The following is a 14,633-nucleotide window of genomic DNA, read 5'->3' as shown; positions in this document are numbered from 1 at the left end:
TCCCTGACAACTCCATGGCTAAACATCTAGTCCAGGCTGCGCTACATTTATCACTCTACTTTGTTCTATCATTTACAAAATGATTAAAACAAAAAAATGTCAGTATTTCACAGATACATGCAGTGTTGTAGTCGAGTCACAAAATCTCGAGTCCCCAGTGTTCGAGTCCGAGTCACCAAAGAAGAGCCAGAGTCGAGTCCCCATTACCCTAGTCCGAGTCCAAGTCATCAAGGTTGAGTCCACTCCACTCTGGCTGTGGAGTGGACATAAAAGGTCTACACATAAATGACACAGCAGTCACCATTTCATAGGGAGTTTATTTACTTTGTGACACAATAGCCAAACAAATGCACTAGCCATCAATATCTTACGCCAAATGATTAGGGCCTATTACAAAAAACAGTATTTATCAATGAACAAGTCCGAGTCCTCGTCTGCACCTTATTTTTTATTCTTAATTTGTGTGGTGTTCCCCTTTAAGACTGTATTGAACTCAAGAGGTAACAAGGCAAACCTAATCCATAGTTATCAATCTATGAGTGGCTACAGTCCGTCACTTTATCCATGTGATATAAACTTGCCCGACTACTCCCACCCCTAACAAATTACGCCAACAAATTCACAAAACAAAACAAACACACAAACAAATAATTAAATCAATCAATCAATCAATCAATCGACAACGCATTGGGGCTCGTTGATCCCTTTGGCACCGACTCAAAGGGAATTCGCTCATAAAAGTAGTTATTGTGGGGGAACAGGGGCGTCTAACTTCTTCCCTGGAAGTTCGATATAATCTTCTCTCTCACTGTCTCTGATTCTGCAGTTCGGCACAATAGTAGTTTGCCTCCTGTTGCATGAAGCTGCCTGGGACTCGGAGAGAGCAGACGCGCTGTTCCCGGCTGCCTGCCGCACTACTCGAGTCAGCAGCAGTGGCACTGCAGGAGGAATGGCCGGTTGTGGAGTATTTTTATTTTCTCTGTTAAATTACAAGACAGAGAAATATGTCATCGTTGAAAACAGAAAAATTGGAATACTACTTAGACTTTATCAAATAGCCGTGCTGGGATATTTAATCGGGTGAGGCGCATTATGTCTTTCTGCATGTATGCATGGCAAAAGCTATAGCCAAATTAAATGTAAGGTATGTATATACAGACAGTATAGTTGTTTCAACCAGGCCTGTTTTACACAATGTCAGAAAATGGAGCTATACATGGACTGGAGTTGTCAAATGTAATTTTGTGATGAAATTTGACTAACTATTGCTGTTAAAAGGGGGGGGGGGTATAGGTTACTGATTTCCTGCTTTGAAACATACTAAAACACAATTATCTCCTCAAACATAATAAAAGCTCAAACGTGGTATTATTGTAAAATCCACTAAATGTCTCCCACGTGCCAGAAACAATAATCTTTCCCGCCCCTTATTAATCTGTGATGTCACACTGATGTGCAACTGATAAGAGAATGAATGATGAAAATGGAAAAGGTGACTGTGATAGGACAAGGGTGAAGGGGAATAAGGCTGCATGATCTGGAATGAAATGCAAATAGGCTATTCCATGTCATCCAAAGCTAACAGCTATACCACGAAAGCAAAGCCAACCCCTTACATTTCTGTGTGTGGAAGTGGTGACAGGGAGTTAGTGCCATGATCCATTGAGGTACACTGGACCATATAGCAATACTATAATATCCTTTAAAATATAGCTCATGGATGGAACATTTCAGACACATGTTTTGTATAAATTCAATTGTAGCCTATTCATTGTCAACGCAGCAGCACCAGGCTGTACTGTACTTTGGTAAACTATAGATTAAGAGTCTTTGATCTCAGATCTCTAGCTTTTGGAGAGAGATTATCGTGTTCATGCTATCTCTGGAGAATATTAAGTGAACTGTGAGTACAAGGATATAATGTGACAGAGTCAGTGACAGTTGTGCAGTAGACGTAACACAGTGTTCGAACATAGAGCACATGGTCATAAATCAGAAAAGTAGAGATGTAGTTGCATTGCCCCAGAGTTTAAATTGTATACAAATTATGCAAATAATTGTTAATCCTAATAATATATTACTACCACTACTTTTCTCACTACTACTACTACTACTATCAAGAATAATAACAATAATAATAATAATAATAATAATAATAATAATAATAATAATAATAATAATAATAATAATAATAATAATAATAATAATAATAATAATAATAATAATAATACTAATAATAATAATAATAATAATAATAATAATAATAATACTAATAATAATAATAATAATAATAATAATAATAATAATAATAATAATAATAATAATGATAATGATAATGATAATGATAATAATAATAATAATAATAATGATAATAATAATAATTCTTCTGTGAGTGAAAAAAAAATGGCTCAGATATCAGGCAAAATACATGAAAAGGTAATGAATGAAAGCATGTCTCGTATTCCCAGGTGGGTGTTTATGGCTAAGAAGGGCTACCAGGAGAAAGAGGAGACCATCCAGAGTTCTGTCATTACCAAGCTGAAGGGTGTGACCCTGACCAACAGCTTTGAGTCTGGCCTCCACCTCTGGGGTGCGGAGGACTACGTCATACCCCCAAACGTGAGATGCTAGATGTTTATGTTTATTAGGATCCCCATTAGTCATCATCAACGTGTTGACTATTCTTCCTGGGGTCCTCACAGATATACACATACAAATATGAAACATTCAGTGGAAATCAGTCATATTTCACATACATAATCAATAGAAAATAAAACAAAAGGTCATAGGTGAATCCATTTCACCATACCTTTAAAACAAAAACAAAGTACACAGAAGAAGTTTGGATAACATGGCTGCAGCTACACTCATGCATGACATATATTGATTTCCTTCCGGATTATTATTATTATTATTTTTGAAACTGTCCTTGTTTTCCATCCGTATGATATGTAATGGGATCCTATTCCAATTATGTTATGGCTCTATGCATTGCAGTTTTCTTTAGCGCCTTGGTTCTAGGCAGAGGTAAAGCGAAGATGAACTGTGTACATGGACATAAGATGAACAGGGATGAACATAATTATGCAACATTCTCTCTGTTAACAAAAAAATTTATGTTTTTGTTGTATGGACTATTATCTGATGTTTCTTTCATTGACATGAGATTGTGACATGAGAACTGGCAAGTACAATCAAGTACAATTACAATACTGTACAGTGTACTCTCCACATACTGATTTCATTACGTCATCATCAGCATCAAGTGTCTGGCAGAAGCAGATCATTTAATCAGGATTGAACAACAAGTAGCACTTTAATGATGACATCACAACCTGCACATAGATGCACAAAGATGTTTGCCTATAGATGTCATGTGCAGAAAGCACTTTTAGTTTGGTTTTATTACACAAGCAAATGCGGAACAATTGTGTTAACAACAATCACTCCCAAATTGATGGCTGTTGAATGTCTTAGGGGCATCATTGACACCACCATCGTTCTAATGGTTTTAAAGATATTGGGTTTAATGGGTTTTAAGATAAGAGTTATAATTAATTTAACTTTTTGCTCCTCTGAGATCAAGACATCCAATCCTCGAAACTGGATGACATAATGAAAGCAGGCTGCACTTTGGTTCCTATTTCAAACACAAAACAATCCCTGTTGATAAATATACAAGCCATAAAATGGTATTCCTTTCATTTTATTTTGTAGGGTGAGCAAGTGTTCTTCATTGTCACAAATTATGTAGAGACTCCGAATCAGAGACTTGGGTTCTGCGCTGAGGTGAGTATACGCACACAAGTGATATACGACATGAGGAATGGTGTTTACTTTCTTTATCGTGAACCTGAAATCCAAATCCAGCTTTCTTTTTTCTTTTTCTTTTGATTAAGTAATTTTTATGGCACTTTATTTACTATGTATAACTCTTCCGGTATTCTATTTGACAACCGAAAACCATGTATTGTTGTAGCTGAAATGTAGATTACTTTTCAATAGATAATTAGTTTTGGATTTCCCTCAACAGTGAATTGTGTTCTACTGTCTGATTGTGTTCTACTGTCTGATTGTGTTCTACTGTCTGGTTGTGTTTTACTGTCTGATTGTGTTCTACTGTCTGATTGTGTTCTACTGTCTGATTGTGTTCTACTGTCTGATTGTGTTCTACTGTCTGATTGTGTTCTACTGTCTGGTTGTGTTTTACTGTCTGATTGTGTTCTACTGTCTGATTGTGTTTTACTGTCTGATTGTGTTCTACTGTCTGATTGTGTTCTACTGTCTGATTGTGTTCTACTGTCTGGTTGTGTTTTACTGTCTGATTGTGTTCTACTGTCTGATTGTGTTTTACTGTCTGATTGTGTTCTACTGTCTGATTGTGTTCTACTGTCTGATTGTGTTCTACTGTCTGATTGTGTTCTACTGTCTGATTGTGTTCTACTGTCTGATTGTGTTCTACTGTCTGATTGTGTTTTACTGTCTGGTTGTGTTCTACTGTCTGATTGTGTTCTACTGTCTGATTGTGTTCGTCTGATTGTGTTCTACTGTCTGATTGTGTTCTACTGTCTGGTTGTGTTCTACTGTCTGGTTGTGTTTTACTGTCTGGTTGTGTTTTACTGTCTGATTGTGTTCTACTGTCTGATTGTGTTCTACTGTCTGATTGTGTTCTACTGTCTGATTGTGTTCGTCTGATTGTGTTTTACTGTCTGATTGTGTTCTACTGTCTGATTGTGTTCTACTGTCTGGTTGTGTTCTACTGTCTGATTGTGTTTTACTGTCTGATTGTGTTCTACTGTCTGATTGTGTTCTACTGTCTGATTGTGTTCTACTGTCTGATTGTGTTCTACTGTCTGGTTGTGTTCTACTGTCTGATTGTGTTTTACTGTCTGATTGTGTTCTACTGTCTGATTGTGTTCTACTGTCTGATTGTGTTTTACTGTCTGATTGTGTTTTACTGTCTGATTGTGTTCTACTGTCTGATTGTGTTCTACTGTCTGATTGTGTTCGTCTGATTGTGTTCGTCTGATTGTGTTCTACTGTCTGATTGTGTTCTACTGTCTGATTGTGTTCTACTGTCTGATTGTGTTCTACTGTCTGATTGTGTTCTACTGTCTGGTTGTGTTCTACTGTCTGATTGTGTTTTACTGTCTGATTGTGTTCTACTGTCTGATTGTGTTCTACTGTCTGATTGTGTTTTACTGTCTGATTGTGTTTTACTGTCTGATTGTGTTCTACTGTCTGATTGTGTTCTACTGTCTGATTGTGTTCGTCTGATTGTGTTCGTCTGATTGTGTTCTACTGTCTGATTGTGTTCTACTGTCTGATTGTGTTCTACTGTCTGATTGTGTTCTACTGTCTGATTGTGTTCTACTGTCTGATTGTGTTCTACTGTCTGTCTGATTGTGTTCTACTGTCTGATTGTGTTCTACTGTCTGATTGTGTTCTACTGTCTGATTGTGTTCTACTGTCTGATTGTGTTCTACTGTCTGATTGTGTTCTGCTGTCTGATTGTGTTCTACTGTCTGATTGTGTTCTACTGTCTGATTGTGTTCTACTGTCTGATTGTGTTCTACTGTCTGATTGTGTTCTACTGTCTGACAGAGCCACAAAGTGCCAGATGGACGATGTTCAAATGATACTGACTGTGCAGAGGGCGAGGCTGTCGTTGCAGGCCATGGTGAGGACTCTCATATCCTGTACAATCAATTAACAGATATTTTTGTATTACATTTTGTTTTAGGCTACTCTTGTGCTTTGGTTGTAACTACTTCATGATATTGTCACCTTTCATGGGTTATGGGTTTTGCATACAAATCCACTCAATCCTATTACCATATACATTTACATTTAGTCATTTAGCTGACGCTTTTATCCAAAGCGACTTACAAGTTCTGTACGACAAGTCATCAGGAAGGGCACAACTCTATCAGCTGAGTAACAATGTTCATCAAAGTGTTGCGTGCTGCAGTGTAGGTTAGTTTATTAGGACAAGTGCATGACAGTAAGGTTAGTTAGGGTTAGATTTTTTTTATTTCAGATAATGGTTCAAATAGTAGCCTTGAACATACAAAATGTGTAACCTTTTGTTTAATCACACCTAAATTTCACACGTGTCATGTAAAATATGTCTTGTGTCAGTATACCTCTAACACGCCAACATTATGGGAAATGTGCTTACTGTCTTCTCCTGAATCAGACAAGAAGATAGATACCAATTTCCTCTCTGTGCGTTCAGTAGAAAGCTATCCGGCTGCAAGTTAGCCTACCTTAGCACAAATTAATAGAAGCGGATACTGACCACTAGCCTAGCCTAGCAAAAATACCTCTCCTGGATTTTAAGCTAGGCTAGCGGTCCGTGTCCGCTTCCATTCATTTGTGCTAAGCTAAGCTATCTTGCAGCCGGATAGCGTTCTACTGAACGCACATAAAGGAAATTGGTATCTTATCTTCTTCCCATAATGCTGGCGTGGTCCTTTAAGATCCATCTAGCTTAGAACCTTTTTTCCCCTGGTAGGGATAAAGACTGGGATGTGTATAAACGCCACTGGAACCTGCGAGATCAATGGCTGGTGTCCCGTCGAGTACAACCGCAGGCCGCCGTAAGAACTTCTCTCTTGCAACATTTCTGAAATTGTCATTTTGTGTCACTATATTGTCATGCTCACTCTAATCCTTCACACGTATTGAAATATTTCACAAGTTCTATTTATTGCCGATATAGGATTGCAGTATCCCTGGGGTGACACAGCTCTTGCATTCATTTTCAGAGAGGCCTTGTTGAGTGAAGCAGAGAACTTCACCATCTACATTAAGAATTTCATCAGGTTCCCTAAATTTGAATTCACCAAGTAAGTCATTCTAAGTGGTGCTGATTGCTACACCGGGGGTTCCTTGTCTAAGTCTAGAGACACACTGGCACAGATCACTGAGTGGAATGGAGTGAGCTGAGGGGGATATGCATGTCCTAACTAAAGGCTACTCCGAATAGCTTTCAGGGTGAGCTGGGCCTTCTATTTATACAGGCCTGCCTGTGCAGTGCACTCAGTGTGGAACAGGGGGAGCTGTCATCTGAGACGTCCTTGAAAGCAGGCCACGGCCTGGACAGGTGTCAGATCAGATGGGGCTACTAGCCTGGGAGCTGTGTGTCGCTGCTGGCCTGCCGTGCCAGACTCACCCTGACTCAACACACTGGTGTTGTCTTTCCAATGCAACAGGGGAAGCGGGGATGCCAAGTGCTGTCGCTAATTCATCAGTTATGAGTTAAATCTCATCATACACATTCATTACCACCCAACGTTCACTACTAGTAGTGGCCAACAGATTGTGAGGAGATACAGTTTGTCCCCTATGTTTAGAACATGATGCGCCTCGTCTGAGAATGTAATGGAACGTGCACGCAATGCAGATTCCTACATTTCACTTGAAACGTTACACCAGATTAATCACCAGTGCACTGCACTTAGGATATGATATATGATATGTGATATATACTATGATATATGATATGTGATATATACTTAGGATATGATATATGACATATGATATATACTTAGGATATTATATATGATATGTGATATTTACTTAGGATATGATGTATGATCTACAGTATAAGTATACGTAGGATATTATATATGATATATGACATGATATATACTTAGGATATCATATATGATATATACTTAGGATATATATTATATACAGTATACTTCATTCAAACCTTTATTTATTCTCGAAAAGACAATTGAGGTCACCCTCATTTTCAATGTCGTCGAGACTTTACAGACATTTCAATGCACACATTTTTACAATATAACAATAATAAATATTAATAACTATCTATATAGTACTTGTTTCCACACATGGACCACAGTCCAGAGTGCCCCACAGCAATTAGTATAAAATTAACATAGGCATAAAATCAGCACACAATTGACAGAATAAAAAACAATGCATAAATTGCAGACATAAGAATAGGTATAAAAGACAATAAAAGTAGTGCAATGTAAACGTGCAGACTTAAGAATAGGCATAAAATAAGTGCAATGTCGCTCAAAGGCATGTGAACCCCCCCGGAACAGCCAGTCCCCCAAACACCCCACACATCAATCCCTACCAGATCCCCATCCAAGACACACCCCCGATAAAGCACGTCATGACCGAAGGAAAACACAAACAGCCCGCGCGTCACTCACACCGCCATGCATGGCGACGGGAATGCCACCCCTGCGGGCCGCTCCATCTCCCCCGGTCCCGGCGCCCCCACCACCACGAGGAAAACCAGTGAATCCCACACCCCCACCCCCAAAAAAAACACAGAGGAATGACAGGTCACGCGCCCCAGGACCCACAGCCACGCCAAAGGAGACACGACACCAAACACTCAAGCAGACAGACACAACAGCGGTCAATAATAATATAATACTTAGGATATTATATATGTGACATATGATATATACTTAGGATATGATATATGATATGACATATGATATATACTTAGGATATGATATATGATATATACTTAGGATATGATATGATATATGATACTTAGGATATGATATATGATACTTAGGATATGATATATACTTAGGATAGATATATGGAGTATACTGTGCTGTTAAACCTGTGTGCCAAGTTGGGCTGAACAAGAGAAAATGGCCCAACAGCGATGCACAGTGAACCCATACAAACTCTTCTGGTTGGGCATGGACAATCTTTAAAAGGCTACGGTCTCATCCCGACTGTAGAGCATAAAATGTGAATGATGCAATGTAAAAGTGTCCAAAGTTACCTTGCTTGAAGAAATGTATTTTTGTTGCTATTTTATTTATCCACCAGGGACCTTGCAGTTTAATCAGATGTGTCTTTTGCGTGTTCTATTGTGGAAATGGTTTCAAACCGTTTAACTTCCAGTTCTGCCCTTTTTTCACTTATACTGCACATTCTAACTAATATAGTTAAATAATCTTTAGGTAAAATAGCGTAAAACTCAACATCTACTTAACCTAGCCCGGACATGAAGCTCCGGTGGCCAGAAAAAGAAACAAAATGGCGGAGGGATGAAGATGGAACTTCTCTGAGAGAAAACTCGGAAACCGCAGTGGAATCTCTCCAGGAGGAGGACTTCAGAAACACCTGTGAAGATAATAATAATAATAATAACTTTATTACAGTAGTCTAACCGGCTAGATAAGATATAAAAAAAGACACTAGGGCGAAGATCTCCAGCCTTCGCAAGGAGCTGGGACAAGACATTTTGGCTACACGTTTCATTCATAACCATATAATCCCATTGTAATTTGATTTTATGGCCCCAGAGACACATCATGTCCCTTATTTTTAAGATGAAAATGAGGTTGTTCAATCATAATATACTAAATGTGAAACCAGATACCTTCAAAATTTTCAAAATGGTGAAACATAGTTTTGCTGTGCTTATATATGTGTTGTGGAGGATATCATAAAGCCTTGTTCTAATAAAATCAACTACATGGTAGTTATATTATCATACTGGCCAATCGCGTCTCACTCTTCGCCATTATGAGATATGTCTTATCTCCTAGCACCTAATGTGCTCACGAACAAACAAATGCACTCACATGCACGTGACCAGGCCACGCCCCCGCATCCCATCTATATGACACCGGACATGGTCACACTCTACCTTCCTCTTTTTTGTTTCCAACACGGAAGTAGCAGTGCACTCCGTGAACTAGCTGTTATGAAACGCAGGGAGAAATTACACAATGTTGGGTTTTCGCCAGAGGTTCACCAGCCCCTGGAATCTTCTCGGCACATCCTAAACAGCGCAACGGGCCTGTCCTGGGTTTTCCTCGTCTCGTGACAGCGGACTGAGGGACGTCGCGCGACGATTAGCAGGCATTGATACTAGCATGAGTAATACTGCTTGTTGTCCCGTGAGACAGCCGAGTGATGTGTTGGCGCGAGGGGCAGGATATTTGAGAAAACATGGTCGTCATGACTCTGTTTTGGGTGTTTTTCTGGCTATCCTAGAGCGCGCGGCTAATGCTAATGCTACAATGCTAGGACGCCGCTCCTAGTTCCCCGCCGAGGGCTGTCTTTACTAAAAGGTCTTCCCTCCTCTTAACCATTCATGCTGACGGTCAATCTGTGTTTAATGTTGGGGGTGGCTTGTTTACCATTTACATGGGTGGATGGGCTGAGGCTCAGGGCTAGTGTGCTTTTTGTGAATCTATAAATTGTGTGCGGGACTGGTGTTTTTCTCTGGTCTGCATCTCCTTAACAATTGTGTGTATGGGCTAGCCCATTCTGCAGTGTGTTAGTGGAGTTTTCGTTCATTTATTCATTTACCCCTTCATGGGTGCACACCACAGTGGAGGTTGCTGCATGCCTACTAGTGAGGCAGTGGTTCACTAGTCGTAGACTTTGGTCTGCAGCCAGCACTGGTGTTCCGTGCTTGTGAAGCAGGTGGCATCAGTCCTTTGCCTCTGACATGGTGGAACGGTGTCCCGCCCGGCCGACACCATCAAAAATGGTGTCGGGTGGTGGGGCCTTAGGGCCAGCCGACGTCAAAACATCGTGCAAGGTTTTGAGGTTATTCAGCTTTTGACCTAGCCGCAAGCGATAACCGCAGGGAGGGCTAGGATGCTGTCAACGCTTGTTCACAAACATCTTTGGTTGGAACAGTCTCCCCTTGAGGAGGAGAGAAGGTTTTTCCCTCCTCAGGGCTCCCCTCTCCGCAGAGGGACTTTGGTCTTTCCGCAGGAGCGCGGGCGGTATTTGACCTAGGCCCCACACCGCCTCACACCGCGCAGCCAGAGGTGAGGGCGCGGCCTCGCCAGCAGCTGTGGCGAGGCCCCCGACCAGCGGCCATGTTTCCCCCGCCTGAGGTACCCTGGACACAAAGACAACAGGTGATCACAAGGCCGACAGCCTTGGTGGCCGAGGGATCGGCTACATTAGATGAGCACGCCCTAAAAAACCGTCGCCGTCTAGCTGTGTCTAGCTCGCTCTCCGGTCACTCACCCCCCCAACACCAGCAGGATACGGGCTCTGATTTGTTCCCTTTTTCTCAGTGAAGCACAAGCGGCCCCACGTTTCGCTTCTCATGGGGACAGGGGCTGACACCCAGTTGCTAGCTAGGCCTGGGTCTGTCCGTGAGAATGCTGTGCTGTCAAGCGGCTCCCACGCCACACGTTCTGCATCTGTGTTTGGTGAGCCTGGTGTTGTGTCTGTCAACGACGAAGGTTGTCAGCGGGGGAACTCGAGGCCCAGGGGGTCGCAGCGCGAGTTCCCCCAGCCCCGCCCTCGCCAGGCCGGGTATCACGTTAGTGCCTCCCACGGCCGGAAGCCCGGCGGTGGTCAGTCAGGCGCGAGTGATTTGGGTGGTAGTAATATCACTGCAGGGCTATGGTGTGTAGGAACCCACCCTATCGGGCAGTGTGGGGACCGCACGCCTTGCATGTCCAGCTGCAGAACAGATCCTCAGCGGTCCATGCCGGGGAGATGTTCAGTGGGGAAGCTTATGTCACCCAGTGTGATGGGGCATGTCCAAAATATGTGAGCATGTGTCAAATTCTCAATACAAAAGTGATCTGTATACGATATACTATACACAGTCAACATCATGCCAGACAATGTTTAAATAGGGCCTGGTTTAAAAAAAGAAAGAAAAATAAGTAGGGATGCTCCTCGATATTGGCTTTTTTACTGATACCGATATACTGATATTGTCCAACTATTAATTTCCGATACCGATATCAACCGATATCAACCGATACCGATATATGCAGTGTGCCCCCCCCCCCCCAAAACGGAATAATTTCAGGTAATTAACATTACATATCTCTTGTTGTGGAATTAACACAACATTATGCATACTTTTGACAATAAATAAAATCAGAATTTGTTCTTACTTGCTTGCCTGGGTAAATAAAGGTTATAGAAATGTACTTTTTTTTTTTTTTTTTTTTTAGATTTTTCTTTTTGAAAACCGATACCGATATTTTCCAATATCACATCTTAATGCCAATATCGGCCAATAATATCGGTAGGCCGATAATATCGGACATCCCTAAAAATAAGTACATTAGTACATTAGTCCACTGTGCTCTTACGTAAGCAGTCTATTTGTGCTTTTGATCAGTCTACTGTGCTTTTGATCAGTCTACTATGCTGTTGAGCAGTGTACTACTGTCCCCTTGAGCAGTCCGCTGTGCTGTTTTCTCTCCCCTTAGGTCCAATGTCCTTGACACCAGTGATGACAGCTATCTGAAGAGATGCTCCTATGACACAGAGAAGCATCCTTATTGCCCCATCTTCCGCCTGGGAGACCTGATTAGTTGGACCGGACATGACTTCCAGGAAATGGCTGTTAAGGTACAAATCTAAACCGTATGAAGTGTCATTCTGTCATTCCATCTCGAATGGAAGTGAAGATGGGCGTGGGAGTGTTGGACTATCGAGAAAAGAGAACAAAGCAAGGTGGAGAGCATAGTCATCTAGCTACAGTAGCACACCAAAACACAGGACCGCACAGCAGACACTAACTGAATAGATGACACAGGACCAGTAGTTCAACCAGCATAGACTTGGATCGCTTGAACTGATGATGAGACATTAGACAACAGACATTAGACAACTCCCCCGTTTGCAACCTTTTTCTATGTCTTTTATGCTGCACTTGTGGCCAGGTAATAAAAAAAATTTAAAATTTAAAAAGATTGCAATCACAGTGAGACTTACAGTACTAATAATAATATACTAATTAATAGTATAAATACTGTACATACAAATGAAAATGTTATTGAACGTATAATACATGTTACTAAGGGCATTGGTCCCATCAGGCAGCAGAATCCTCAGGGCTCTTGAGTCATTGAGAATGGGATGAGGTCTTAAGCTGGTGCAGGCAGGTTACTGGCAGGGGTAGGCGTGGGCTGCATATTTATCTGGTGCTGAGAATGTAAACAGAGAGCAGGCAAGGGTCCATATAAAGACAATTGTTGCCTGGGTGTAACAACAGATCATATCTCATATATATCAGTCATGGTTGGACTTGTATATATGGTCAGGGAGGGGCGTGGCCAGTGAGGGGTCCTGACAGTGGTTACTTCCAGGGAAAGAGACCATGCAAAGAGTAACAGATAGCGGCACTGACTTGTCTTGATCTTCAAGATTCAAGATTCAAGAGATTTATTCGTCACATACATACACAAGACATGTAGTGAAATGAAGGTGGCCATGCCCGCCTTGATTGTGCAAAAAATACAAATAATAATAGAATAAAATAGAATAGATAATAAAATAGACATGATAAAAAGTACTAAGATAAAATACAATACAATGCTAAGCTTACGAATGAAAGGTAATGAGTCCTATATACACTACTATACAATATACTATACAATATACAGTTATACTATATATAACTATACTATACTATACAAAAACATACAGTTATGTTTTTTTAAAGTGACCTGTAGTGTGTTTGTGTGCAGGATGTGTGTGTGTGTGTGTTTGTGTGCAGGATGTGTGTGTTTGTGTGTGTGTGTGTGTGTGTGTGTGTGTGTGTGTGTGTGTGTGTGTGTGTGTGTGTGTGTGTGTGTGTGTGTGTGTGTGTGTGTGTGTGTGTGTGTGTGTGTGTGTGTTAAGGCTGTCCCCCGAACCCTGTTTTTAGGGTTTGAATGTTCGCCAGGGTTTATCGAACGAACGTTCGAACGTTCGTTTTTTTTTTTTTTTTTTTTTAATAAAAAACATTTTTAATAAAAAATTTTTTTTAAATTTTTTTAATAATATATATATTTTTTTTATTGTATTATTATAGATCCTACGGAGGGCGGCATTGCATAGTCTATTGGTGAAAAACACGTTGTTTACAGTGGTGGCTGTTCATGTAAACATGTAATTAAACAAAGCACTCAGAAGAAAATAAACAAGCTACTGCATCAAAGTTACTACTTATGATAAACAATAGCCCTTGCACACCGCAGTCACGTAAGGGGCTAGATAAACAAAGGCATTCGTTTATTAACGTTATATAGTTAGTGTTACACGTTCAATAACAGGTATTCACTCTTGGTCGACGGGGAGGGGAGAGAGGCGCGCGCCTCGGCTCCTCAACAGACCCGTCCACCGTCTACCTCGGAACGGGGGACGGCAGAGAGACAGAGACACCGGCGGGGTCCCGCCGGGCTCCCAACACGCCTGCCGCCCGTCCGCCCTCGGCCAGAGTTGTTTCCAACGCAACCACCTCCCGCCATGAAGCTCGCGCTCCGTGGCCGAAAAAGGCTGGTATTCATTAATGATCCTTCCTCAGGTTTTACTTCCTCGGCGGGGAGCTAACGTATGCTTCTCGCAAGCAGATCAATGGCGGGATTGCCGGAAGTAAAAAAAATAATAAACGCTTGCCGATTGGTGGTAACAGCAGAGGCGGGTGCAAGCGGTGTGACGTAATTGGCAGAATCGCCTGTCAATCAAAATTGTTCTATTGCATTGGGTGAGAGCTCTGGTTGAGACAATTTATCCAGCTACAGCCCGGCAGAGACCATACTGGTTGAGCCGAGCGCCTCGGGGGACGCGCCGCTTCACATCGCCTCAACGTCGTGCACCTGCTTTATTTTTTTTTCACCGAACGTTCGAACCCATTAATT

General features: G+C 41.3%; 1 protein-coding gene across 1 annotated transcript in view; it reads left to right on the top strand.

Moving 5' to 3' along the window:
• Positions 1–949: 949 nt before the first annotated feature.
• p2rx5 (purinergic receptor P2X, ligand-gated ion channel, 5) overlaps positions 950–14,633 on the top strand; it is a gene marked incomplete at both ends in the record, with an annotated part of 28,501 nt that continues 14,817 nt past the window's right edge. The window contains 7 exons of the mRNA XM_084320016.1: positions 950–1,080; positions 2,469–2,619; positions 3,718–3,789; positions 5,605–5,680; positions 6,518–6,602; positions 6,771–6,851; positions 12,219–12,360. Of these exons, the coding sequence (XP_084176142.1) occupies positions 950–1,080; positions 2,469–2,619; positions 3,718–3,789; positions 5,605–5,680; positions 6,518–6,602; positions 6,771–6,851; positions 12,219–12,360 (738 nt within the window). The remainder of the gene's footprint in view (positions 1,081–2,468; positions 2,620–3,717; positions 3,790–5,604; positions 5,681–6,517; positions 6,603–6,770; positions 6,852–12,218; positions 12,361–14,633) is intronic.

This window comes from Notolepis coatsorum (genome assembly GCF_963971535.1).
Source record: "Notolepis coatsorum genome assembly, chromosome: 8".
NCBI lineage: Eukaryota > Metazoa > Chordata > Actinopteri > Aulopiformes > Paralepididae > Notolepis > Notolepis coatsorum.
Note: the sequence above shows the minus strand (reverse complement) of the source record. Positions and strands in the feature narration are given on the sequence as shown.